General features: G+C 29.9%; 1 protein-coding gene across 1 annotated transcript; it reads left to right on the forward strand.

Moving 5' to 3' along the window:
- The first annotated feature begins 16,239 nt into the window (after positions 1 to 16,239).
- Positions 16,240 to 23,803, forward strand: LOC114745430 (7-dehydrocholesterol reductase). Its single transcript, XM_028933587.1, has 13 exons — positions 16,240 to 16,383; positions 17,079 to 17,301; positions 17,517 to 17,572; positions 18,269 to 18,371; positions 18,460 to 18,525; positions 19,465 to 19,578; positions 20,968 to 21,094; positions 21,359 to 21,459; positions 21,588 to 21,713; positions 21,829 to 21,893; positions 22,184 to 22,265; positions 22,375 to 22,457; positions 23,409 to 23,803. Exons 1-13 carry the CDS (start codon positions 16,292 to 16,294, stop codon positions 23,473 to 23,475), a joined length of 1,305 nt encoding a protein of 434 aa, XP_028789420.1. The 5' UTR covers positions 16,240 to 16,291; the 3' UTR covers positions 23,476 to 23,803.
- Positions 23,804 to 27,455: the final 3,652 nt, after the last annotated feature.

Below are 27,455 nucleotides of genomic sequence, written 5' to 3' on the forward strand. Positions count from 1 at the left end.
CGATAGTTGTCAATCCTTGCACCCTGAGTTGTCAACCACTGCTCTTTCAGTTGTTAATACAAAGTTAAAAAAAAAGGGTAATTTGGTAATTAAACAAATAAAATTTAATGCAAAAAAATTTTGGGACTTTAAAATAATTTCATGATTTCAAGGGATCTTTTTGTATTTAATTCTCTTGAGTGGGACCTAATTGCCATTTTTCCTATTTGCTATGAGGGGACACTGCTTAAAGAATTCCTATGGCATAATCAGCTTCTCTAGGTTCTACTTTTCATTGTAAATATTTACAGGCTACTCTATCATGGATTTATAACTACAACTTATAGATATCTACTAGCAAGACTTCTATGCAGGTTCATTGGGTTGAAAAAGTTTTTCTTCAGATTTCTCCCAATGGTGCTTCTCTCCTCAACATCACTTGGCAAGAAATTTTTGCTCTTCATAATTTCTCATCTTTTAATATTATTGTTATCTCAAAATCTTCTTTTCTTAATTTTAATTATGCTAAAATAGGACTGTTCAGTAGGAGTTTCATGAGACGGGACAGGGATTTTATCCGGTTTCCGGCTCGTCCCGATCCTGTTGGGACCGGGACGAGACAAGGACGTCCCACTTCCCCCTTTTTAAAAAAAACTATAATTTTTTATATGAATTTTTTTAATGTTATAATGCTTATTTTTTATTGGGTTTCTAAAGATAAAAATATCATAAAAAAATATTATGTAGAAAGCTCAATTATATAGTATAAAAAAGATGTAAAAATAATACTGAAAAAATACAGAAAAAAACACTATATAATGTCTTTATAAATTATTTTATTGAGGAATGAGATTTTGTTAAGATAATACTATAACTTAAGAGCTAAAAATCACTATAAAAATAATAATTATTATTAATAAGTAAATTAAATAATCTAATAATAATTAGGGAATATCCCAATTAAATCTATCTAAAATAATGAAATTCCAATTAAGGCTTATACTTTTAACGAATTCCTAATTAGGCTAAGAGGCCTTATTAGGGATTTTCAAATGTTGCTAAAAGACCGGAATACCTCTTTGTAATCAAAAATGAAAATTGAATGTAGGTGTAAATCTAATTTTAGTTTTAATTATTCTAGTAGATTTACTCATGAGGACGTGGTTTTCTTAGATTTTATGTCAAAGGTGTGTTTTGTAATTGTGAACTTTATGTCAACTATAGAATTTATAGCCTTTTATTTTTTTATATAATAAAAATTTGATATTGAATAAATGTTGAAGACCGGAAAATTGAAGATGAATTAATGAGTCTCACTATAAGTTGTGAAATAGTAAAATTAATTTTGATAGATATTCAAGAATTCTATGAATCTTTGATTTGGTCTTTTTCTCACACAAAAAAAAAAAATCTTTGATCTTGTTAATCTTTTACATTTGAAATCGTAAAATTTTTATTAGTTCCCATATTTTTGCAATTCTATAGATATCTAGAAATTATGTATTTTTTTATCTTGAATTTTCAATTATTTTTTATGGGCTATAATCGTTATTTTTCTTTTTTTTTATATATGATAATGTTTTTGGCCAAATTTTCATGTGATAATGTTTAAAGAAAAAAACATGTTAGTTAAATTCAATTAAAAGAATTAAAACTAAAATTAGGCTTTTTAATTATAAAGGGCATTTTGGTCTTTTAGCAACATTTAGAAATCCCCAGTTAGGCCTCTTGGCCTAATTAAGAATTTGTTAAAAATGTAGGCTTAAATTAGAATTTTGCTATTTCAAATGGATTTAATTAGAATTTTTCCTAATAATTATTAATAAATAATTTTTTCCAAAAAATACCCTAGGACGGAACAACCCCATCCCGTGTCCCGTCCCGTCCCGTACCTGTCCTGTCCCGAATTTTTTTTTTGTCCCGTCCCGTCCTGAACTCACCGAGACCGGGACAGGACGATCGAGATGGGATAAATTGAACACCCTTATTGTTAAGTATTTATAACTTGTAAGTACCTTTATAATGCAATTTTGTCTTTGGTTAAAAAAAGCACTTACAAACATTTTCACATGAGACAAGACAAAATTTTCCACACATGCTTACTTTATATTTCATATATCATAATTGAAAATTGCTTTTGAATGCTCCTATTACAATTCCAAACAAGCAAAAGAAATCAAATAAGCAAGAATGACGCAGAAGAAATGATGACGGTTATGACTCATGTAACATCTTGATTTCTATTTTTAGAATTTAAGTACCATTCAGGAAAAAATTATTTTGTGATGAATAGAATATGTTAATAATTAATTAGGCAATGAGAATTTATTCAGAATATTATTTATCAAAATAAAAGAAAATTTCAAAATAATAGAAATATAAATAGAATGAAATGATGATGATGATGAGAAGGAGGAGGAGGAGATATAACAAAGAATTGGGGAAAAAAAAAATCAACGTGGGACGTGGCTCCATTTGATTCATTCGATACTGTGGTATTAACTATTAAATGGGAAAGGCATTTTTTTTCAAAAAAAGAATAAATTAAACATAATAAGCTAAAGGGGCACATGACCCCATTAGTGATAATTATAAATATATGGAAAACTTATAATAAAATCTTATATAAGAGAATTAAATATAAAAATCTTTAAAATTATCAAATTAATCTAAAGTCTTAAGAGACCTCATTATAGGAGATTTTATTTGTTTAATTACTAAATTATCCTTTTTTTTGTCAACTATGTATTGATAATTGAAAAAACAATTATTAACAATTTAAGGTGTAATGAGTAATAATTATTATGATAGGCATTGACAACAATATAACAAAAAATTAGGGGAAAAATCAATGTGGGACGTGGCCCCATTTGATTTATTTGATACTGTGGTATTGACTATTAAATGGGAAAGGCATGCTTATTTTAAAAAGAATAAATTAAACATAATAAACTAAAAGGGCACATGACCCCATTAGTAATCACGTGGTGGGGATTATAACTATATGTAAAAATTGCAATAAAATCTCACCTAAAAAATTTAAATATAAAAAAGTGTTTTAAAATTTTGATAATTAATCTGAAGTCTTAAGAGACTTCATTATAAAAGATTCTACTTACTTAATTACTAAATTGTTTTTATTTTTTTCAAGTATGTATTAATAATTAAAAGAGTAGTCGTTAACAACTTAAAACGTAACGATTAACAATTATCACCGCAGATATTAACAATAATATAACAAAAAATTGGGGGAGAAAATCAATGTGGGACGAGGCTCCATTTGATTCATTTGATACCGTGGCGTTGACTAGAGCCGGGAAAATGGGTCGAGCCCGTCGGGCTGGCCCGTTTAAGCCCGTTTAAGTTGAGGGCCGGGCTTATATTTTGGAGCCTTGAAAAGGAAGTCAGGCTTAAAAGGGCCAGCCCTGTAGGGCCGAAAAATAAACGGGCCGGCCCGTTTAGGCCCGCCAATTTTTTTAAATTTTTATATATATTTTTTCTTAACTTAAAAAAAAAAGAAACCCTAACATTTTAGACATAGCATACTCTTAGTTTTACTTATCCCAACCGCTCACATAGATAGCATTCACAAAAAAAAAAAGAATCATTATAGTTGCAGGAAAATAATCAAAAAAACGTGAAAATTGCAAAATTTAAAACTAAACATATTCACAAAAATATATTGTTATTTTTAAGTTGTCAAAACTTATTAAAATACTGTATGTGTAATTTTTACAGTCTTTATTTGTTATTCTCCCATATTTTTTATACTTTAAATATAATTGATCAAAAAATCTTTTGAACTAAAATAAAAATCTATATCATTTTTATAGTTAGAAACAAATTTAGAACTAAGGATGATGGACTCTTTTCTTTTTTGTCGGTATGACAAATGATTATTCTTTATGTATACTATGTTTGTTAGTTAAACTTTTTTGTTAATTATTTATAATTAAACCAGATCATCTGTATTGTAATTATCTACTGAACTTAGTATTTATTTAGTTGTTTATGTCTGTTCTCTATTTAGTTTGTTTATTCAATAGACTCTATTACACTGTGATATATGTTTATTTTTGTGAGTTAATTTTATTTATATTTATACCTTTTATTAGTAATTTTATTGTTTTATTTTTATTATTTTGATAAAATATGCAAAAAAAATTTTAAAAATTTCATTTTAGTTAAAAGGACTAAAAGCCCACGGGCCGGCCCGAGCCCGTCATCTCACGGGCCGGGCTTGAAAAAATGAGTCATTTTTAGAACTCGGGTTTAAATAGGCCGGCCCGTTTAAGCCTGAGCCCGTGACGGGCCGGCCCGGCCGTTTTCCCAGTACTAGCGTTGACTATTAAATGGGAAAGGCAATTTTTTCTAAAAAAAGAATAAATTAACCATAATAAATTAAAAGGGCACATGACCCCATTAGTAATCACGTAGTGGGGATTATAAATAGGGAAAAAGACACTAAAATACCCTTAAAATTACTAAATGACAAAAGAGGGTAGGTAAATTTCAAAATCCTAATTCAGACTCCAGGTTCTATTTTGGAAATTTTAAATCTTGTAAAATTACTCAAACGCCCTTTACTTTTTTTTTTATTACTTTTTTTAAATACTACCACATCAGCAATTCCGACCGCTGGAGCTCCGACGCAGGCGACCCTGTCGGCAACCAACCACCGGAGCTCTGGCGACCGGTTACCGGAGCTCCGGTGACCGGTTGTCGGAGTTTTGATGATTACTCTTTTTAGCTATAGACTACGTTTATTTTTAAAATCTGATGACACGTTACCGGAACTCCGGTGACTGGTCAAGGGAGCTCTAGTGACTACTCTTTCTTATGTATTGACTACTTTTTTTTAGTTATTGACTACATTTATTTTTAAATTCTAATGACTACTCTTGCTAAGCTATTGACTACTCCAGTAATGCGGTTTACTACTCTTGTGTAGTCAATAGCTATATAAAAATATTCATCAGAACTTTGAAAACAAAAGTTGTCAATAGTTAAAATAAAGTAGTCAATAACTATATGGAAGTAGTCACCGACAGTAAGGACAATGTTGTCATTTTACAAGATTTGAAAGTTCCAAAATAATACCTGGGGTCTAAATTGGGATTTTGAAATTTACCTATCCTAATTTGTCATTTAGTAATTTTGAGGGTATTTTACTGTCTTTTTCCTTTATAAACATATGAAAAAATTGCAATAAAATCCCATATAAGAGAATTAGATATAAAAAAATCTTTTAAAATTATCAAATTAATTTGAAGGCCAAAAAGACCTCATTACAAGAGATTCTACTTGTTTAATTACTAAATTGCTCTTATTTTTTTAAAGTATATATTGATAACTAAAAGAGCAATCATTAACAACTTAAAGCGTAATGATTAACAATTATTGCGATAGGTATTGACAATTTTCATGCATTAAATTTTTGTGACCTGTTAAGAAAAGGTGTTGTGAATACCTGCCGTGATAGTTGTTAATCGTTACGGCTTAAATTATTAACAATTACTCTTTCAGTTGTCAATACATATTAAAAAAGAAAAAATAAGGGTGTAACATACTTTTTTTAAAAAAAATTGTAAAGAAATATATATAATCATATTTTATTATTATTATATATCAAAAAAACAAAACAAAACCGGCTTTTCCACCGAAAGCTGGAGCAAATTTAAGGACGGGAGAATTTGAGGGAAGGGTATTAATTGAGGAAGAAAAAAAAGGGGGAGAGGGGGTAGTTGGAGGTTGAGAGTGATAGAATAAAAGAGGAGGAAGGAGACGGAAGAGGAGAAAAGAGACGGAGAAGCAGAGAGGAAGAGAGAGAGAGAAAGCTAAGTTTCAAAGTATTTGACAGTTTCAGGGATCATTTAGATATATAAAACTATTTCTTTTTGTCAATTTTTTTTATAAATATTTTCTATATATTTATAGCTTTATATTCTTAGTATCATTATAATGTTTAGTAAAAATTTTATTGTTTGGGTATAGAGTAAATATGAAGTTTTGATAATATATGACTGTAAAAATTTAAAGATACATTATTAAAAAAATTTAGTTGGTTTATATTTACTTAATGACTGTTCTCAGAATTTTAAATTTGTTATAAAAATGAGAGAGTTAGAGAGTAGAAAGAGGATAGCAAGAGAAGAATTGAGAGAGAAAATAAGGAGTATTTCTCATATACATATATGGGTACAAATGTCTTGTATGTGGCTTCTATTTATAAGCCCCCAACCATAAAAGTCTAATCCAAGAGTTACAAAGAAATGAATAAGGGAATAATGACAATAAATATGAAAAACTCTTCTAAAGTCATTTATTGGGGGGTTATGGGTTTAAGACATTCAAAGATCAAGAATCCTATGAAGAATCCTAAGAGTTGGGGGTTATGGACATCCACATATATACAATATTTATAACACTCCCCCTTGGATGTCCATAACAAATATTGTGCCTCATTAAAACTTTACTAGGAAAAACCCAGTGGGACAAAAACCTAGTGAAGGAAAAAGAGTACACAATATATATTAAGGCTGCCTCATTAAAAATCTCAACCAAGAAAACCCTGTAGGACAAAACTTTGGTTAAGGAAAAGAGTACAACATGATCTTTGCTCCCCCTGTCAACAACATAACTCTATATCATTTTATCATAATAAAATATACTAGTTTCTCAAGTTGTCCAATGCTTTTTCAAGCATATCTTCTTTTTAGTCAAAGTATATCATCATCAGCTTATATTGAAATGTATTCCTCTAACATATCTTCTAGATATGTGGAATTATCAATATATTCTTCACTTGCACTAAGAAAACTGCAAAGAAAGGTTATTCTAAAAAAGCACCATAATATATCTTGCATCAGCATGATTAATTTAATTTGAACAAAATGATACCATATAATAGTTTTATAGAACTATATATCCAATCTTAATTTCGTTATTTACATGCATACTTGCATAAACTTATTTTTACCAATAAAATTATAACACATAATATTGACAATATATGTAAATATTATTATAGAATAAATATATGGGACTTCTAGTCTATTTAGTTGAATATATTTTGCAGACAAAATTATCATAACAAAATCAATCATTTTGCAATCATTGATGCATTCAATAACTTGATTTATGGGTCAAGTAAGATACAAAATTATTTATTTTCTAATACATTTTTTTAAGCCAGATATGTATACTCAAATTATCTTATTCAACATAATATTTTAAATATTGGATGATTTTCTTCTATATAAATGCTTCTGGCATTTTAAATCCCTCAAGAATTCTCATGTAAACCTCATTATTTAGTGAGCCACATGCATAGGCTATAACGATATCTAACAGACGCATATTTCGTTTTTGATATACTGCTAGACTAGTAATATATGCAAAAATTATTGCATCCACCATAAAATACTATGCCTAATCATAATCACTAGACCTTTATGAAATTCTTTATTTTCACAAAAATATTCATATGTCACATAATAACTTTGTATTTGATGTGTTTGGACTGCAGGTCCATAATTTTCACATATTAAAATAATAATTATATTTCCATTGCATCTTTTCTCTTTTCCTTTTGCTTTTGGCCAAATTTCTATTTTCATATAAGATCCTCTTTAAAATCACGTGATATTGTTATAAAAAACGTTGTCGACAATTTTATCTTTTTGGTTCCATTTTTCCCCTTGTGACATAACTTATTGAGATCTCTTCATTACTTTTCAGGTACTGAACCTCTTCTGGGGCTTTTTTTTCAACTAGTTATGTCTCAGTACTCTTCTAGAGCACATGCCTCCTTAATATAACTTTTAAATTTCATGCTCCTTTTTGTTCAATATAATTATATTGGAACCAATTCATCTCTCATGCTTCAGGCATGTCTCACTTTTATTTATACTAATTGGAGCATTTTTAGCTGGAATATGAGATTTAGTAATACTCACTTAGGTCAGTAATAGCATCTGGCACATATTTTGTAATATCTTATGGATGCATTCTTTGATGAACTTCTGGTTCATACTATCATATATATGAGGATCTATACTTGATAATAATAATGCATTCTATATGTTATCTTTTCCAGCTACTCAATTTCTCCCCCTCATGTTGGAAAAACTTTGTCGAATGACAATCAATTAATCATGCAGTATGAGTCTCCTCAATTCATTTGCTTCTTTTAGAAACATCCTTTTGTTTCTTTTAGATACAAACAAGAAGAAGGAGGTTCTTACCCAACATTCATTCCAATTTTTTATATCCATCTATATGTATATTGTGGTGGATCAATAGACATAAGCATTGCATATTTCAACTTTTGAGATGGAAAGTATTTGGCTCCTGACCAAAAGCCAATTTCATTGGGAGAATTTTATTGGCTTGATTTGCATAAATGTTGCAACATATCAAACTAAACAAGCCAACCCTGAGATGAAGATCTTGTTCTCAAAAGTGTTGATCTAGCCATTCATGGAGGCTAATAATTCTACCAGATCGTTCTGTTAAGTAGACTTTTCAATTATTTTTCTAACAAATGCATGTTGATCACTGAAATTCTGGGATATAAATTCACAATCTTTTTCAATAGAAATTTTCTGGATCTCATAGTCTAGAACTTGTGCACTCAACGTAATGATTACTCATATAATTTTGCAAACTTCAGGTTGCAAATTAATAATAATACATGTAACCATCTTATAGATGCATCTATCAAATTTATTAAATACTTGTATGGTTTACATGCTATTGGTATGGGCCCATATATCTGAATTTGATATATTTCCAGAAATGTAGAGATCCATTTTACATCATAACTGGTGATATCAATGCAATCAATTTCTCATTGAGAATAAGCAATATATGAATTCTTGGATCATATAATATGTTGGCTATTCATGAAGAATCTTCTGGTTCTTCAATGAATGTCGATACATAATCATCAATAATTTGTTACATCATATATATTACTTATGATAATCAAACAAGCCACCCCAACTATACATTAATTGGGTGAGTAAACTTCTGTTTTACTGTAACAAGTTTCAAGTAGAACTCTATCTAACATCAACTCACACTTGTATTTCAACAGTCTCCCCCTCAAGTGTGAGTCATAAAAACATGTTTTCCTTATTCATGTATTTCAAAAACAGTGACTAGCATATAATAGGCTAATAACCTCTATCACTTGGAAGTCCAAGTACTTTCTAGTTCATATATAATTATGGATTTTAATTCGATTAGGCTATTACTTTTCCGACTCTTTCGAAACCGAAGTTCTAATGTAGATCAATGGATCATTTTTTTTTACCATTAATTCTTTATCTGCCCATAAAGGAAAATATGTATTAGTTCTTCAGGAACTATATTCATATTTTTACACATAATTCTTCAGGAACTAAGTAATTTAAGAAGAATAAGGAGACAAATTCATCTTAATAATATCGTAATACATAATAATAAATAGTTATAAGTATCATAAGTTTAACTTGTAATATATATAGAATTTACACATACTGCAAAGATGATTTTGTCTAACCAATCGAAATTAATATCAACTATAAATTTTCTCATAAAGTTAAATAAATTTCCATTTTCTCAATTCAAATGTGACATAAATATATGATTTTTTCTCTCAAATGTCACAGTAAAAACTAATTTAATTGTAGATATACAATTTTCTTTTATACTTTTTCAAAATGTATGAACTTAAAGAATTAAATAATGTTTGAATTAATCCAATAATCATAATTTTTTTAAACTATAATTATCATTTGCACATGCTTAATTTATTCTCATAAACAAACTCATATAATTAAAAAGAACACAAATATAGAATATCTTTTAAAATAAACTTTCTGAGAATAAAGTGTAAAATTGAACTTATTGTCAAAACTTCTTAACATTAATATATATTATTTATTTAATTTGTAATACTCAAAATATATCTTTTGAAAAATTACTTACACATTGTATGAATACTTAGCTTTTCTTTCTCAACTGATTTCTTGTTTAGTTAAATTCAAAACAATTTCAAATGCTCACAATAAAATTTATTGTCAATAAATCACAATAAATCATTCAAACTAAGATCATACAAATAGCATATAAATAAACAAAATATGAACAATATATCATCTCTTTAATTTGCGCACAAATAGCACAATAAAGTACCAATATCATAATATGGCCTTTTTTTTTTGGCTATTCTGTTGATATGAAAAAAAAATTATATTCACAATTCATATTCATAAATATGCAAGTAAATTGGCACAATAAATTAACATTTCAAAGTGACCAATAACTACTCTTAATGTTTATCAATATCTTAATATCAAATACTTATAATAATATATTTCTACCAATCAATCACAAGAAATTTAAAATAATATTATATAACCTTTTGGATATAGCCTCCTGGGCTAATGATTATATTTTTCAACTTTGAACATATTTCTCTATAAGACATTACCTTGGGTATTATAACTACATTTTCATACTTTTCATAATATCTCTTGATCTTTTGATTTCATAACCAATTTTAACATTTACTTTCAATAAATTGGTACATATATTTGTCTATATGACTTCTGGTCATATTATGATATTTACTCATAATTGTTTTTGACTATAGAGGTATCAATATCTCCTCAATTATGGTTTAATAGCTAAAACCAAATATTACTGCCCTTTAATTATTAATTCCAACGGTACAATGTGGGCATGCTCTTTATCACTCTCATAGACATGTTCCTTACTTTCAGTAGCACATAATCAATTTATTCAAATATTAGTCTTCAGGACTATAGTAAAAATCTTTCAAATAAAGCTCTTTTATGCCATTTGATGTTTGAACTATTAGCCTTCAGGGCTTTGATACTTGTCACAATGTAGCCTTCAAGGCTTCAATACTTGTCACAATGTAGCTTTCAGGGCTTTGATATTTGTCACTATCAAATCGTCAAAGTGCTATAGATTTTTCTTGTCATTCCATTTAAAAGCTTCCATATTGTTGTTTCACAAAAGAACAATTGCAAAAGTGATATGACTTCTGGTCATCTAATCACATATGGCTTCTAGCCATTTAATAAAATGAAATTAAATAATATTGTAATGAAATAAATTAAATAAATTCATAATCAAATATAAATATATATAATCACATATATATATAATACTGCGATAGATATAAAATGACATAATATAAACCAAACAATATACGTAAACAAACAATAGAACAAGAAGTATGAAAAATAAATAAAATAAATAACACAATATCACAATGGGGAGATAATAAAATTAAAATGTATAAAAAGAATAAATTAATAAATAACATAAAAGAACAACATAATATATAGCAAATATATAGAAAGTTAAAATTAGGCGTGATAATAAGATAAAAAGAATAATTGGGTAAGGAGAAGTTCATAGAAAATATTATCATATACTATAAGAATATATTAATTTACAAAAGGCTCATACCTCAAATCTTCAGAACAAACTCGTGCTGATAACGTGTTATAAAAATGAGAGAGTTAGAGAGTAGAAAGAGGATAGCAAGAGAAGAATTGAGAGAGAAAACAAGGAGTATTTCTCATATACATATATGGGTACAAATGCCTTGTATGTGGCTTCTATTTATAGCCCCAACCATAAAAGTCTAATCCAAGAGTTACAAAGAAATGAATAAGGGAATAATGACAATAAACATGGAAAACTCCTCTAAAGTCATTCATTGGGGGGTTATGGGTTTAAGACATTCAAAGATCAAGAATCCTAAGAGTTGGGTGTTATGGACATCCACATATATACAATATTTATAACAAAATTAAGATTTTAGTTGAACAATTTGTTGTTTGAAGATATAGAATATTTTTGCCAATTAAATTCAAGTTAAATAATTTATTTGAGTTATTTAATATATTATTAAGGTTTTAATTGGTTTAAATATTGAAATAAGTTAAAGATATATATTTGAAATAATTTTTGAAGGCTTGAAAAATTGTAATTTAAGAATTTTATAAAATTAGATAAAGTTACAGCTTATTTATAATTTAAAAGAGTTGCTTAGTTAAGAAAAATTTTAAATGAGACTATAATAAATAATTGAGATTTTAATATGAAATTTTTAAATCTTGGATAATAAAAATATATTTATTTAAATTATTAAATTTAAATAGCTTTATATGTAAATTTTATTGTCAAAATAATATTATATCTATTATAAAAAGCAAAATTCGGGATAGTTAATATATTTATGTAATTTTAGCTTAGAGGGTAGTCTTAGAATTTTAGAGTAGTTTTGGAGTAATTTTGAGTTTATATTAATAAATATTTATGTGCAAGTTTGTAGACTCTTGAGAATTTTGGAGTAATCTTTGTGAATATTTATAAGCTAAAGTACAAGGTAACTTTGAAAATTCTTTCTTGTACATATGAATTGTGTATGATTATATTGTAGATTTACTAATTTTTGTATTACTGAAACATAATATTATGATTTTTCAAGTAAATGTTTTGATATGTTACTTGATTTTGTTAAAATTTATTGCTACTAATTATGATCAATATTTAAAAATATTGATATCTATGGAATTATAATGAATTATTGTTAAATAATAAGAAATTTTATTACTATCTTATTTTTAATAATATATTTGAGTACATATTTATGATGTAACATTAATTGCATTTGACATATGCATTGTTAGGCTAAGAATAGAAGGAGATTTGTATGGATATAAATTACCACGTGGTATACTATCACTTGGTGCACAGTAGATGGCACTTGATAGGGCTCCTTCTTCCATGTTTTCCTTTGGTCAGGAATTTATTAGAGCTGTGAGACATGTGACACCTTCTTATTTTTATTTGCAAAGGAGGGGAGCCATAATTTGAGGTTGAGCTCTATATCTTTGGCTGGATATATCTCTAGTATCAGTGAACTTGGAATAATTCAGTAAAACAAATTAGTTCCCATCGGACTATGTGTTAGCCTATAGCTCTAGTCAGCGATATAAGGGTAGACGGTAATACAAGGGAGGCAGCATATTGCATTATTTCTAGATATAATAGAAAAATGATATTGGTATTGTTGAATCAAAAATGAAATTGAGTTGAATGTATCAAATCCGTGATTTTCATACACACACACATAGAGACATAAACAGATTTTTGTTTATCATATATGGCTTGCTTGTATATGTTAGAATTTCAGTAGTTACTGAGACGTTTGATTTTACCCCTTATATTAACATATTCAGACGAAGGATCTAGTAGGAATCAAGAGAAGGCACCAATGGAGTGAGCGTGAAGGCTTCTGTGCTTCTCAAGCACATGTTATATTATATTTTTATATACCATGACTATAAGACTTTGATAGTTTATTTTGTTAAGTTATGTCAGAAATAATTTGAAATCATGATTTGTTTAGAATGTTAGTAACGTATGGACTTCTAAATAAAGTATTTTATCAGGTATATGGATATAATTATATGAGATATTATAAAGGGCACTTTAGTAATTAAATGAGTGAAATATCTTGTAATGAGATCTCTTAGAACTTCAGATTAATTTGCTGATTTCAAGTGATCTTTTTTTATTTAATTCTCTTAAGTAGAATCTTATGACAATTTTTCCATTATATACAGGGAGAATTTCATTGTAACCCTTTAGCTAATTAATTTCCGTTTGCTTATGAAAAATTCCGAAATTTAAATTCACCATGAAGAATCAAAATGAAATTAAATTTTGTAGGGAAAAAGACTGTTGTAAGATGAAATTAGGTTACACCAATCAAATTGAGTAAATAGGCCTAAACCTGTAACAGGGTTATAAAACTTGAATTTAGACCTTAACCTATATATAGTTCCTTTTTTTTTTTTTTTTTGACTTAGGTCTTTAGAAGCCTATCTATATTATAATATATAGGTCTTTAAATAAACCCCATACTCCACCATTGAAGGCCCTCGGTAGGTTTTTGAGCCTACCAGAGCCTATATTTTATAAGTTTCAAAGAATTTTCATCTAAATTACTACCACACTCCATTGTTTCATAGAAAATACTCTAATCTAATGCGATGACATTAAATCTAGCCCAATACTAAAAAATTAGTATAGAATTAATGAGAATGTAAGTAATAGAACTGGTGAAGTGGAGAGGAACAAGGGAAAGGATAATATGCTTTATATTTTTACATCTTTTTTTTTCCTATTGTCTCCAATTTTTAATATAAGAGTTAGATAATTAATTTGGAGATATTAATAAATTAGTTAAGTTAGTTATTTATAACAAATGTATGTTGATCTCTCTAAACTATTATTTTTAATTATATCTATTGAACTATTCGAATTATTTCTTAATGTAAATGCCTTACAATCAATAGGAATATTATGGGAAAAATGAGAGATGGAGTTGAGGTCTTCTATATAGGACAAAATTCATCTTCTAACTAGATTTATATTAAAGACCGGAGGTAATATATAATTTTGTGCGTCTTTCGTACTTGTAAACTTGCAGAAGAAGATTGTTGTCCAAAAAAAAAAGTAATTTTATCACTTAATTAAATATCTAATTTAGGAATCACTATGATACATGTATTATTGTAAATTTAGGAATATGAATTAAATAATTCTAAATACATTGATCTTTATCTTCTACTAAAAAGTAAATACATGAATTATAATATTTGATATACATTGATTTGTGAGTGCTTCTTCTTTATTTTTGGAAACTTAATGACGATTTTGAAGAATTTTATTTGATGACTCTTTCCTTCACAAACATTTTAGTTTCAAAATGTGTTATTTTTGTAAATATATTCTATATAATCCTAATATATAATTTCCCCCACTAAGTTTTATGGAGTTGAGAGATGAGATCTCGGACCTGAAATAAGGAAAAGAAAACTAATTTAACCCCCGATCATAAAATTTGTCGTACCCATAGGTTCACTTATTTCTTCTCCTTCTAATTAATGCCAAGCGGAAGCGCACGTGGGAGAAGATCATTATAACTTCTGTTTGAAGCGAACGAAGCTTGTTGCTCCATGCAACGTACCAATTGCTCATTGATCAAGAATCTCTTGGACTACTTACCATACTTTTTCTTGGAAGGATCATACTAGTGATATTGGAGTGGAATAGCTTATATTATCTCTAGTTTTTAATATAAGAGTTACTTGACTAATTTGATTAGATTAAGAAAGTTTGTTAAGTTAGTTATATGTAATAAATATGTGTTGTCAATCATTTATATTAGTTAAAATTACTATTTGAAGAAATCTTTAATACGTGCAACTACTATAAGGACTATTTTGAAAAAAAATAGATAAATACAAGAGATAAAAATAGATTGAAATCTTATATTTAGGGTCAAATTTGAAAGTAAAACTGGCTCTTATAATAAGGATTAGAAGTAATATCTCCTAGGCAATCTTTTTTTTTTTTTTAATTTTTGTGTGGTTGTGTTAGTGATGTCCAGGTTGCATGCTTATTTTGATAGCCTCTTACATTGTTATTCAAGCTTTGATTTTGATTCTTGGACTGCATTGCGGTTGGTTCTTTATGACTACAGCTTATTATCTTCTTTTGCCTCAGCAGCGTCCTCCAAGCCTCTTAGTGTCTCGGATGGCATAACGGTTTTCTATAATTAATGTCTGTGAGAAGTTCTTTGTATGGTTATGATATTGTGTCATCGCAAAGTGGTTGCATCACTAACTTTTTATGGTCATTCTACCATCGATTTTTTTAGCTTCGAAGTCTTGCTCTTGTTGTTAGTTCATCATCCTTTTAGATTTTCAGGGCCTGCATGGTCGTTTAAAGTGGTTTGCAAGTGTTTTGGCGCTTGCTTTGTATGTGGTCTCATCTATGCCTCTTGCCTTGTACTGTAGTTAGAGTTGGCCTAGGATTTTTAATATAAGATTTTATTTGATTTTTATTTTGGTTCTAAATATAAAACCTTAATCTACTCTGTTTAATTTAACTTATTTTCTTAATCTACTTAAATTAATCAGTTAGTTCTTATATTTAAGATCGAAGGTAGTGTTATGCAAAAGGGTCACATAATTTGTGTATCATTTTACTTAGTTTTAATAAGTTGTCTTTTTATTTAAAAAAAAAAAAAAGCCAAAAAGAAGTGGGGAAAGACGTTAATTATCTGAAAATAGGAGGGCCGCAGGCGAAATTCGGCACTTAGAGCCTGACTTGCGAGCTAATATAAGGTCCTCCCCAAGTCATCCTTGACGAAATCAAATCAAAATCTGTAATAAGTGAACTGAGAGTGTGCGTTCACAGAGCCATCGCAATGGCGGAGTCGAAGACCGTACACTCGCCTTTCCTGACCTACTTTTCCATGTCATCTCTTGTCACGCTTTGTCCTCCATTCGTCATCCTCCTGTGAGCTTCATTTCCATTTTCGCTTTTTCTCTTTCTTTACTGCGATTTTCGTTGCTTCTTTGTTCTTACTTTCTTCATATTCTTTTATCTTTATGTTCCTCTGGATTTGATGTGTGATAGAAATGAGTCTTCTACATCAATTTTCATGGTAGCATGATGATTTCCTTTGTTTGTTATTAAATCTGAACTCATGCAGTGTCAACATCAGAATTCTTAATCTCCCAAAACGAGCTTAACTTCCTTCGTTTCTTGTTTATGTTTTAAAAACATTGAATAAGGTAATCCAAACTCGATAGTTTTCAGAATTTTTACCAGCAAATGCGCTAAGCTAACTGTAAGATAAGAGATTAGTGAATCCACGGTCTTTGACGCACGCCGATTTCGGATCTTTTCCTTTGTTCTCATCTACTTCACCAGATACTCCCGTACCAGAGGCTAGGAACTTGATTTTGAACATTTATCATTCTTTTCGGCTGAGCTGTTACAGTAAGTAGAGTGGACAGCTTCATCGATATCTTGCATGGACTAACCTTAGTTGTTTTCTATTACAGTGCTATGAATAAATTTAATTATATCATAACATTCAGTCGGTCTGATTAATTCGCTAGCTTCCGTGGGCCCAAATCATACAGATCAAAATTTACTCAACTCTGATTTTGATGGATGGATTTATATAGATTTTCTACTTAATGCAGATGGTATACAATGACACAAGCAGACGGGTCTGTTTTACAGACTTGGGATTATTTGAAACAGAATGGGCTGCAAGGATTTCTTAACATATGGCCCAGACCCACCGCTACGGCTTGGAAAATAATTGGTGTCTATGCTGCATTTGAAGCGGCACTTCAACTTCTTTTACCTGGTAAAAGGGTCGAGGGCCCCATATCTCCTACTGGAAACCGACCTGTGTACAAGGTTGTTCATACTCTGATTATCACCAGCATAATCGGTTTCTGTTTTAGCTTTCATGCATAGCTTCTGCTAAGACATACAAAATATTGTTATTTTTTTAAATGATGCAGTTTCTGGCTCTCTGTTATTTTCTTTCTTACTTTGTTTGGCTTATATGCTATATATTGATATTCTCCACATGCATGTAACTCTGAAATATTTTTGCTTATATTGTACAGGAAAATGGTGTGGCAGCATATGTGGTGACATTGATTACTTATCTTGGCCTCTGGTGGTGAGATTATATATATACAACATTACTTAACACTCTGATCTTATGTTTTTTGCAAAACTCATTATCCCCATACCGTGTTTGCACTATCCACAGCTAAGAGCATTTCATACTGACACAATGTTGCTTTTCTTCGTTATATTTGTCCTACTATGCTTTTTATGATTATCTCAGTGTTTAAGCGGGGGCTTGATGTATTATTAATTTTCTGGTATTTTGTAGCTTTTCTTTCAGTCTTTCCCTTTTTCCATTTTAGCCACTAGGGCTTTTGTGTTAGTGAACTGATATCTTTTGGTTTTCTGGTCATCTGATGAGAGGAGAAATTAATCGATATATTTTTCCACAATTACTTGTGGAAAAAAGATATTTCTTCTTGGGTTGAACTAGCAAATAAACTAACAAGCTGTCCAAAAAATTTGTAGTTACTATATCTGTTGGATGTGATGGGTGAAACAAGAAAAATCATTGCCCTATCCTGCAATGATTATACTTTTAATTTCCAAGTTTTGATGAACGGCAAGTTTCTTTATTGTTTTAGGATAATGCCATAAGCAATCGAGCTAAAAATGCAGAGTGACTGAATTCAACTTTCCTTCTTTACAAACTCTTTCTAGGAAGACCTCTTGTCTTGTTAACAGTGAGCCTTTTTTGCCCCCTTCAGACAATGACAAGGCACAATAATTTTGCATGCACTTGCAGGTTTGGAATATTCAACCCAACCATTGTGTATGATCACTTGGGGGAGATATATTCAGCACTCATTTTCGGGAGTTTTGTCTTCTGTATTTTCTTGTACTTGAAAGTGAGACTTTAACGTTGCAAAAGCTACCTGTCATTTTTTTTCTATGCTACTTACATTAAAATTTTTGACTAAGTGTTATATTCCCTAGGGCCATTTTGCTCCTTCTTCTACTGATTCTGGCTCATCTGGGAACATAATTATCGATTTCTACTGGGTAATTATTTTTCTAATTTATTGCATATTTTTCCTATGAGAACATTTTCACTGATGTCATTTTTATCATCTAATCATTTGTATTGAAAAATTGTGGATAGAGTCACTAAATTAGAAAAAAGTACAAAATCATAATATGATAATATGATAGATTTCCCTCTGTTCCTGTGTCATGCCATCAGTGGACCGTGCATGCAGTGGAGCTTGCTGTAAATAAAGAGAGCTGTCGCACCAGAAACAAGACTGAGCACTTCGTTTCTTTTGTATATAAAAACAAGGACAAACAACAACAATCAGTGCAGATGTAAAAATAGACAGCAACCAACATTTACCAGGACATAAAAGGCAAAATGATAAAACTAATAGTTCCTAGCTTTTGAGAAGCTAAGTCTTTAAGGGGTAAAAGATTCTTCAATCTTTCACTCTCTGCACCTTACTACTTAGTTCCTCATAACTCCTGACCAGCAATTCACTTCTTCACCACTCGTCCATGGCCTCTGAAGCGTCAGAGTTAGTTGTCTCTGCTGGGATAAGTCTTCTCTGCCAAAAGCTTAATGAACATTTGGGTCTGCAACCAGCATGTGAAAAGTGTGATCTTTAAGGAACAGCACATTTATTTTGAACCAAGAAGATATTACGTTAGAAACATTTAAAAACAAGTGATAGTTTTCCTCTTTAACGTTCTCTCAAGTTGCATTTACAATGCATTTGCCTAAATGTGGACTTTGAAACCCCATTTGTAGTTTTTTAGATTTTCTGGTTGTGGTTTCTTTTTCCACCACTTAAAAAGAAATAGCATCTTTGCCATTATTGGGAATTAACTCTTTTACTTTATCTATGTTTTATATAATTTATAGACAGAGGAATATGTAGTTTAGTGTCACAGCAATGCATGTTTTCATGTGATTATAGAATTGTTAATGTCTCGTCATTTCTGCAGGGTATGGAGCTCTATCCACGAATCGGGAAAACCTTTGACATAAAAGTTTTTACAAATTGCAGATTTGGAATGATGTCTTGGGCTGTTCTTGCGCTGACCTATTGCATAAAGCAGGTGGGGTCTTAATTTTTGTGTTGTGAAAGCTGAAATGAGGGCATTCCAAAAAGCACTTGTCTTACATTAGCAGCAAGATAAATGTTTTTAGGGTTCAATGCTTTGTTTGTCTTGAGTAGAAGCTGATCAATCCGTTGGAAGAAATCATTGTTGGTCATTGATATCTTTTAGTAGAAACACCTTAGGTCTGGGGCTTTGGAGGCCTTAGCTCTATCTGCTAATCATATCTTTTGGAGGAATATTTATATCCTTCATGTTAAAAATTTTAGAAATTCTTATAATGTAATTATTATTAGAATTTTGGCACGTGCATATTAGTTATTTCATTAGCACCTGGTGGCCTTATTGTAATTTTGTCTCCTGAAGTAGCCTTCCTTGTGCACAGGCACCCATACGCTTTGCTTTGTCGTATACAAGAGAGAATTCCATACTTTCTAATATTATTAATTATTAATGTTTAAGATTATTTGGAGCATTGATTGCTGTTTCTTGATCTAGTTTTAGCATGCATATTGATCTTAGATACCTTGGCTCTTTAATACCCAAGGAGAGTGAAAGAAATTATTTAAATTAGTCTTTTCTCCTCTGAGATGTATCTCTTGGGTCCTTAGAGAGACTTGTCATACTTGTGGTTCTAATGCTGTCTAATATAATGTCTTGCTTTTAACTCGTTGAAATTGGTTGGAGAAGACGAGGGAAATGGCACAGGGCTATCAAAGGTTCATAGTTGAAGTCTGAAAATTGTCTTTTAATCTATGGACTTTCTATACAAAGCAGAAAAGTAAATACCAATTAGTCTATGCCTCAGCAAACCCAACATTTATAATCAGTGACTGAGTTTGCGCCCCGTTTTGGGCCTAACTGATCACTGATTTGTTTGTTCATAAACCAAGTTTTATGAACTTGTTAGTGTGTTTAGGGCAGAGATGCAGAGAACATAAAACTGTTTTCATTTCTTGAATTTTATTTCATGGATGTTATGTTTAAGTTCATCAATACATTATTATAAATTATGAGACTGGACTTTTGAGCACTTGATTTGTCTAGTAGCCTATCATAAGGTATAGACATTTATGCTGTTAAATTTTTGTTAATGCTTATCCTCTATCAACCACTGAATTGGACCGAAGAGTCTTATTAGCTCAAACTTTGCTGCCAAAATTTTTATCTAGTTCCTTTTTGGTGTTTCTACTTCTGTGTTTAGTGTGGTATCTATCTTATCTTTGTGTGCTGAGCTTCCTATGTCACCTTGGATGTCTGTGTGTGTGTGATCTGTCCAGTTCTATAAGAATCAAGAACGTTTTTGAATTTTCTGAAATTTTAGCTTTATGATGTTTCTTCACTCAGCTATTCTCTAATCATTGTATTTTTTATTTTTTTTAATGATAGTACGAGGAAACTGGGAAAGTGGCTGACTCAATGCTTGTAAACACTGCATTAATGCTGGTGTATGTTAGCAAGTTTTTCTGGTGGGAATCTGGATATTGGAACACAATGGATATTGCTCATGACCGAGGTTCATATATGCCTTATTCTTATATATGTTTTGCATACTAGGTATTTCCTTGTTATGGTTATGGCGACAAACAGCAGTGCTTTTGATGGTACCATGACTACTTGCTTGGAGAATTTATATGACAATGACTTAGTTTTTCTTATTTTAGCTACTCAATTTCGATAACACGACACTCATACCAAATCTTATTATTAATTTTGTTATGTACATTGTATTTGAAGTTATTTGTTGTCTCACTGGATTTTATAACACATATTATGGCAGCGGGTTTTTATATTTGCTGGGGCTGCTTGGTGTGGGTTCCATCTGTTTATACATCTCCTGGAATGTACCTTGTCAACCATCCTGTAAATCTTGGAACTCAGGTATTTCCTCCTCTTGGTTAAATTGTTGTTTAATTTATCTTGGTGTTGCCAGCAGACACTCACTCTTTATACGGCCTCCTCTCTCTCTCTCTCTCTCTCTTTCTGAAATGTCTATCCTTATCTTCCAGCTTGCAATCTTTATTCTTGTGGCTGGCATTCTCTGCATATACATCAACTATGATTGTGATAGGCAAAGGCAAGAATTTCGTCGCACGAATGGAAAATGCTTAGTCTGGGGAAAACCTCCATCAAAGGTGTGAAGTCATGGCATTTACATTATGGTTATCTGGGGTGTATTTTCTTTACAATGCATTATATCTTCTAAAATAAGTATTTTCTGTTGGATTTGATGTGATTGTGCCTTTGCAGATAGAGGCCTCCTATACCACCACTACTGGAGAAACAAAAACCAGCATTCTTTTAACATCTGGGTGGTAAGTTTTTGCTCAAGATATTGTAAACATGAAATGGTGATAATTAAATGTTGCTCAAAATACCTGTCTCCCGGGCAGGAGGAGTTCAAGACACCATTTGTTTTTGAGACAATTGATTTTATGTATATTATCGTTATACATATTATGATTCTTTAATATTTGTTGTTGATGATAAATGCATACTGTGTGGGCTTAAAATCATTCCGTAGTCATATTCTTTCAACATATTATTTTCGTAGATTAGATGTCTTCCGCTATTGATGGCCCAGTTCCTTCTTTGATATCTCCAGGTGGGGTTTATCTCGTCATTTCCATTATGTCCCAGAAATACTTTCTGCTTTCTTTTGGACAGTTCCTGCTCTATTCAATCATGTAAGAGTGTATTTAACTATTTCTTCTGTAATCTGTATAGTTGTCAATTGTAACTTAATATAAAATCTTAAATCTTATCTTTGTCTTTTCTTTTTCCTTTTTGATGCAGTTGTTGCCTTACTTCTATGTCATATTTCTTACCATCCTTCTCTTTGATCGAGCGAAAAGGGACGATGATCGGTGTAAATCCAAGTAAGTGTACAGATAGTATCTGCTAGTTTTATCTTTTGTGTCTTTGGGCTTCATGGACCCAAGTCACTCCCATAATTATCATTTATATATTCGTATATATATGAAATCTGAGGAATGAGTCTTGCTGTTAATAATTTATGAACAGTGCCATTTATTATAAATTTACTCCCTCTAGAGTCTTAAATACACAAGTTAGTTAACTAATTTGTAAAAATTGAGAAAATTAATTAAGCTAATTGTTTGTAAAAAATGTGTATTGATTTTCCTGAAGCATCCCTATGGTTATTTGCCTTATAAACTACCTCTTGATGAATGCCCCTTAATATGTGTAAGGAGAGTGTGGGAGATGAATTATAAATTTGGGAAACAAAATAAATTTGGATCTTATATTTATGCCTTAAAAAAACCTCAGCTCTTATATTTAGGACAAGAGGTAATATATATATGTTTTATATACTATATTGATGATTTCGAAATTAGTAGTTTTTCTTCCCCTCAGTCTCAGATGTCAGGTAAGATCACCCTTTAAATTTGATACACTCCCCATATACACCTAGAGACAGATGACTTCAATTTTTGGGTTATTATTACAAATTACAAATGGTTTCCTCAATTGTCTGTCTAGTGCGTTGTCATTTTACTTTCTTTTCTAATAGCACGAGATGAATGCTTGCTACTAGCCAATCGGACTGTTTTCTGAAGCACATACTTTACTCTAAAGCACTGTATGTTAGAAATTGTAAATTTCTCATTGAATTTTAAGTAAAATCGGATAAGAAATAATGAAGTACTAGCCTTCTAAAGTCTAATTTAACAGAGTTTTTCTTGATTCATGTTGCCTCTCAAATATCATAAATGCTCGAATGTCAAGTTCTTGCGTTTGATCTCACCAAGACCTTGAAGTTAAGCAGAATTTTTATGAATGACATTTGAAATTTCCCCTGCGTGCAGGTATGGTAGATACTGGAAACTCTATTGCAACAAGGTGCCTAATAAAATCATTCCGGGAATCTACTAAAGGAGTATGTTGATTTAGGATTTTACTTCAACCTTATCCACTGTGTTCTTAAGGATGCCATGTGTGCCTACTTTGTTCACCTCTTTGCCCTTGCTCCTATATCACATTCCAACGCGAGGATTGTGGAACTTTCATTACTGGGGCTTCAATGAGAGTTAACTTGAATGATTAGTTGTGTCTTATCTGGTTAAACGAAATTGCAGTTGCAAAGGTTTACGTACGTTTGAATTAGTTTTTAGTCCAAAAAAAATTTTAATGGTCCTTTTTAGCATTGCGTTTTTGAAAGATACATTTTGATGCATATATGATTGCTAGAAAATCAACTTAATCAAGGCAAACGTCCGAGACCATTTTAAATGGCTGATTTGATTTGTACTGGGAGAAATGACCGACAAAAGGGGTCATTTCTAGTTTGCGCTTAATTTATAAGTTCCATTATTTTTTTTATTAAAATGTGTTAGGCTAGTTAAATATTTATTCTCGAAAAAAGTTAATCTATAAATTTCGAAAATTTTCTCTCATGCCATTCAGCCATTGTTCATCAAGTTTGATGAGTCACCTTAATTAGTCAAATCGTAATGGACTCATGGTTGCAACTTGCAATATGTGGCCCTGACTGTGGTTTCTACAAAATTGGGCATCTTACCAGCATTTTGTTTCTCCTTTGTCAAGTTTCATAGATTTCTTTCTAATCTCCCGGAAATCCTGAAGTTTAAACCTTTGCAAATTTGGGATGATGTTTGGATTTTGATAAGATTCAATTTTGGATTCTACGGCTTGCATTGTCTTGCTAAGGACTTCGAAACCCTCCGTCAAACCCTTCTTTTATATGTGTGTGTGTGTGTGTGTATACATGTATGTATGTAAATTTTGAGAACAGTGAGAGCATCGTTTGTAAGAAGTATAGAATAATCTCAAAGTATAAAGGGCAAATGGTAGATTTTCTTCAAACTGGAGTTGTTCCATTTATAAATGTTGGATGTTAGGGTAGCAGTTTTTAAAAGTGTTTTTAAACAAATTGAAATAAAACTTATCTCAAATATTTATTTCATATAATGAACAATTATTTTTAAAATTATGGTTTGTTTTTTACCTAAATATTTTTTTCAAGGTGAAAGCTTTTACCACATATGGGAATGCGGTGAAACCAGATTACCATGACAATTGGTTGGATGTTCGTTGCAATGATATGCTTCATGTGCATATCCCTATAATGAGATTTGAAACCTTCAACTATAGTTTCAATAATTTAGATTTAAAATTTTTCGACTAATAATTTTTAATTAAAATTATTCTTATTGACAAACAGACAATTATAAGTTTATTTTATTTTAAGTTTTGTATATATTAAAGTTATAAATTATTAAAAAAGTAAAAAATAGAACTATGTTAAATCAGGACAATCTAATTTTGAGCAGGAGGATTTAGATTGAAGCTCATCAAACTGAGGCAATGAGTACAGGAACTGCTTCCCAAACTAACAGCTCTTACGTGAGTTTGGGTGGGTAAATATTCTGTTAATTAAGTGCTGTGTTGGCTCCTGATCCCTATAATAAAATTTGATGTTCTTTTTTGTTTACAAAATTTAGATGAGTAAAATTTCAGGAAGGTGATTAAAGATCAATATAAACCTCATGTCTCCGAAAATATTTGTCTTAGTATTTATAGGTTTTTGACCAAGATTCGAATATATGCCACACACACTCTAAAAATTGGTCAAGTTTGCACAAATACAAATTTTTTTGCTACATACATGTATTGACGGAGCAATGCCGCGTGGAGGTAGAAGGCCTACGGGTCGTTAACTTCTTTTCCCGGAGAAGAAGGAATGACGGTATCTGGGGAATAAGCATCGGCTAACTCTGTGCCAACAGCCGCGGTAAGACAGAGGGTGCTTTTCTTATCTTAATTTATTATATATTAATAAATATTATATTAATAATAATATTCTTCTCTTAATTTTTGAATATATTTGGAGATAATTCTATTCGAGACATTGTCGGGTACAGAATGTGTGTATCTCTCTTAGTGGGAATTTGAATATTGATTTGTCATGTTATGAGAGGTTAATCTTTTTTATTAGATCCAACTCCTGTTAGTTTCAATACAATTTTAAGGCCACATCAGTGTTTTTGGGGTTTTTTGTTACTCCTCCGGTCCTTAATATAAGACCCAATTCTTGAGTTAGTTTTAGTTCTAAATATAAGATCCATTTCTCTTATTTATCGATTTTCTCTAAATTACCCCTATGGATACTCCCTCAACCATAATCAAGTAGAAGAGGGAAAGGGGGTATTAAGAAAGATGATTACAATGTTTTAGGAAAAATGTGTCACTTTTCTTATAATTAACTAATTTACCTAACTTCCTTAATCTAATCAAATTAGTTAAATGGATCTTATATTAAGGATTGGAGGAGTATAAGGTTTTTCTGATAAAATGTTTTTGATAAGGTTTTCTTAACTAATATGTTGATAGACAAAATAAATTGACGTTTTATTTTGATGAATAAAACAAACTTTGAAACTCTTGTGTTTTGTAGTTAAGATAAACATTATATGTCAGTAATTTTTTTAAAACTTGGTCCCCATATTTTATTTTGGTCCATCCTTGCTTCCTCAATTTAAGAATAAGATAACTATTTTTACAATTTTTATTATAAATATTGATTACTATAGTAAGTTGAAATGCTGAATTGTTCTTAACCCCGGAATTGTACAGCTTGCTTCTTTGTGTATCGTATAATCTGAATCCTAAGATTTTAAATTTAGTTATTCCTAATATGTTATTTTAATTAATTTTATAGTGTTAATAAAAGCATATAAAGAAAACAGTGCTTTTTAAAAGAATTACTAGTATTTTTTTAACTTCATTTTGATTTTGGGCTTTTCTTTGACTTACAAAACAAGAAAAAGTGAAGTGAAAATAATTTTTTTAAAAAAAATGAACCGTTCCTTTTATTTTCATTGAAAATAGATATACTTAAATTCCACGATGAATAATAAATATTATAAATATTATCATGATAAAAAATATAATAAATATTATATAAAATGAAATACACAATTAGTCATTGCTACATACAATTAACTATTAACTATATTCTTAGAAACTTGTAATACCTAATTCATTAAAAATGGATCACATATGATATTATTGGATATGAATATATTCAATTAATAAGATTTAAATAACATATTGATTGAAGTTTGAATATATTGAATTAAATTAGAAATATTATAAATAAATGAAATCTCAATTGGATACTCAAATCAAGAAATTAGTAATTAATTTTGAGTTTGAATAATATCCTAATTGGGATTTCAATATATTGCATTAAACACGGAGAATTATAATTAAATAGTATGTCAATTAAATGAAAAAATAAATAAATAAATTTAAATTTTTATCTATTCCCCCTAAATTTCACATCTCTAATTCAAATTTTATTTCAATGAATAAAAAATCATGCTCTTATAAAAAGTAAATCTTGAGCTATAGTAGATAATGTAATTTATTAGAATTTTAAATCTAATTAAATATGCTAATCCGTGTATCTCATAGGAGAGAAATTTCTATCAACTATCAACTATATTCTTGAAAACTTATAATACTTGATTTGTTTGAAAATGCTTCACGTATGACATTATTGGATCCGAATATATTCAATTAATGAGATTTGAATAACATATTGATTGAAATTTGAATATATTGAATTAAATGCTAAATATTATAAATAAATAAAATTTCAATTGGAGGCTCAAATAACAAAATTAATAATTAGTTTTGCATTTGAATAATATCTTAATTAGGATTTCAATATATTGCATTAAATGTGGAGCATTATAATTAAATAGTATGTCAATTGGAGGCTTAAATGGAGAAATAAATAAATAATTTTAAGTTTTCATATATAAAAAAATTATACTTCTATAAAAAAGTAAATCTTGAGTTACAGTAGATAATCAAATCTATTAGAA

The sequence above is a fragment of the Neltuma alba genome, unplaced genomic scaffold, assembly GCF_004799145.2.
Source record: "Neltuma alba isolate B1F8T4 unplaced genomic scaffold, ASM479914v2 tig00004678_pilon, whole genome shotgun sequence".
Lineage (NCBI taxonomy): Eukaryota > Viridiplantae > Streptophyta > Magnoliopsida > Fabales > Fabaceae > Neltuma > Neltuma alba.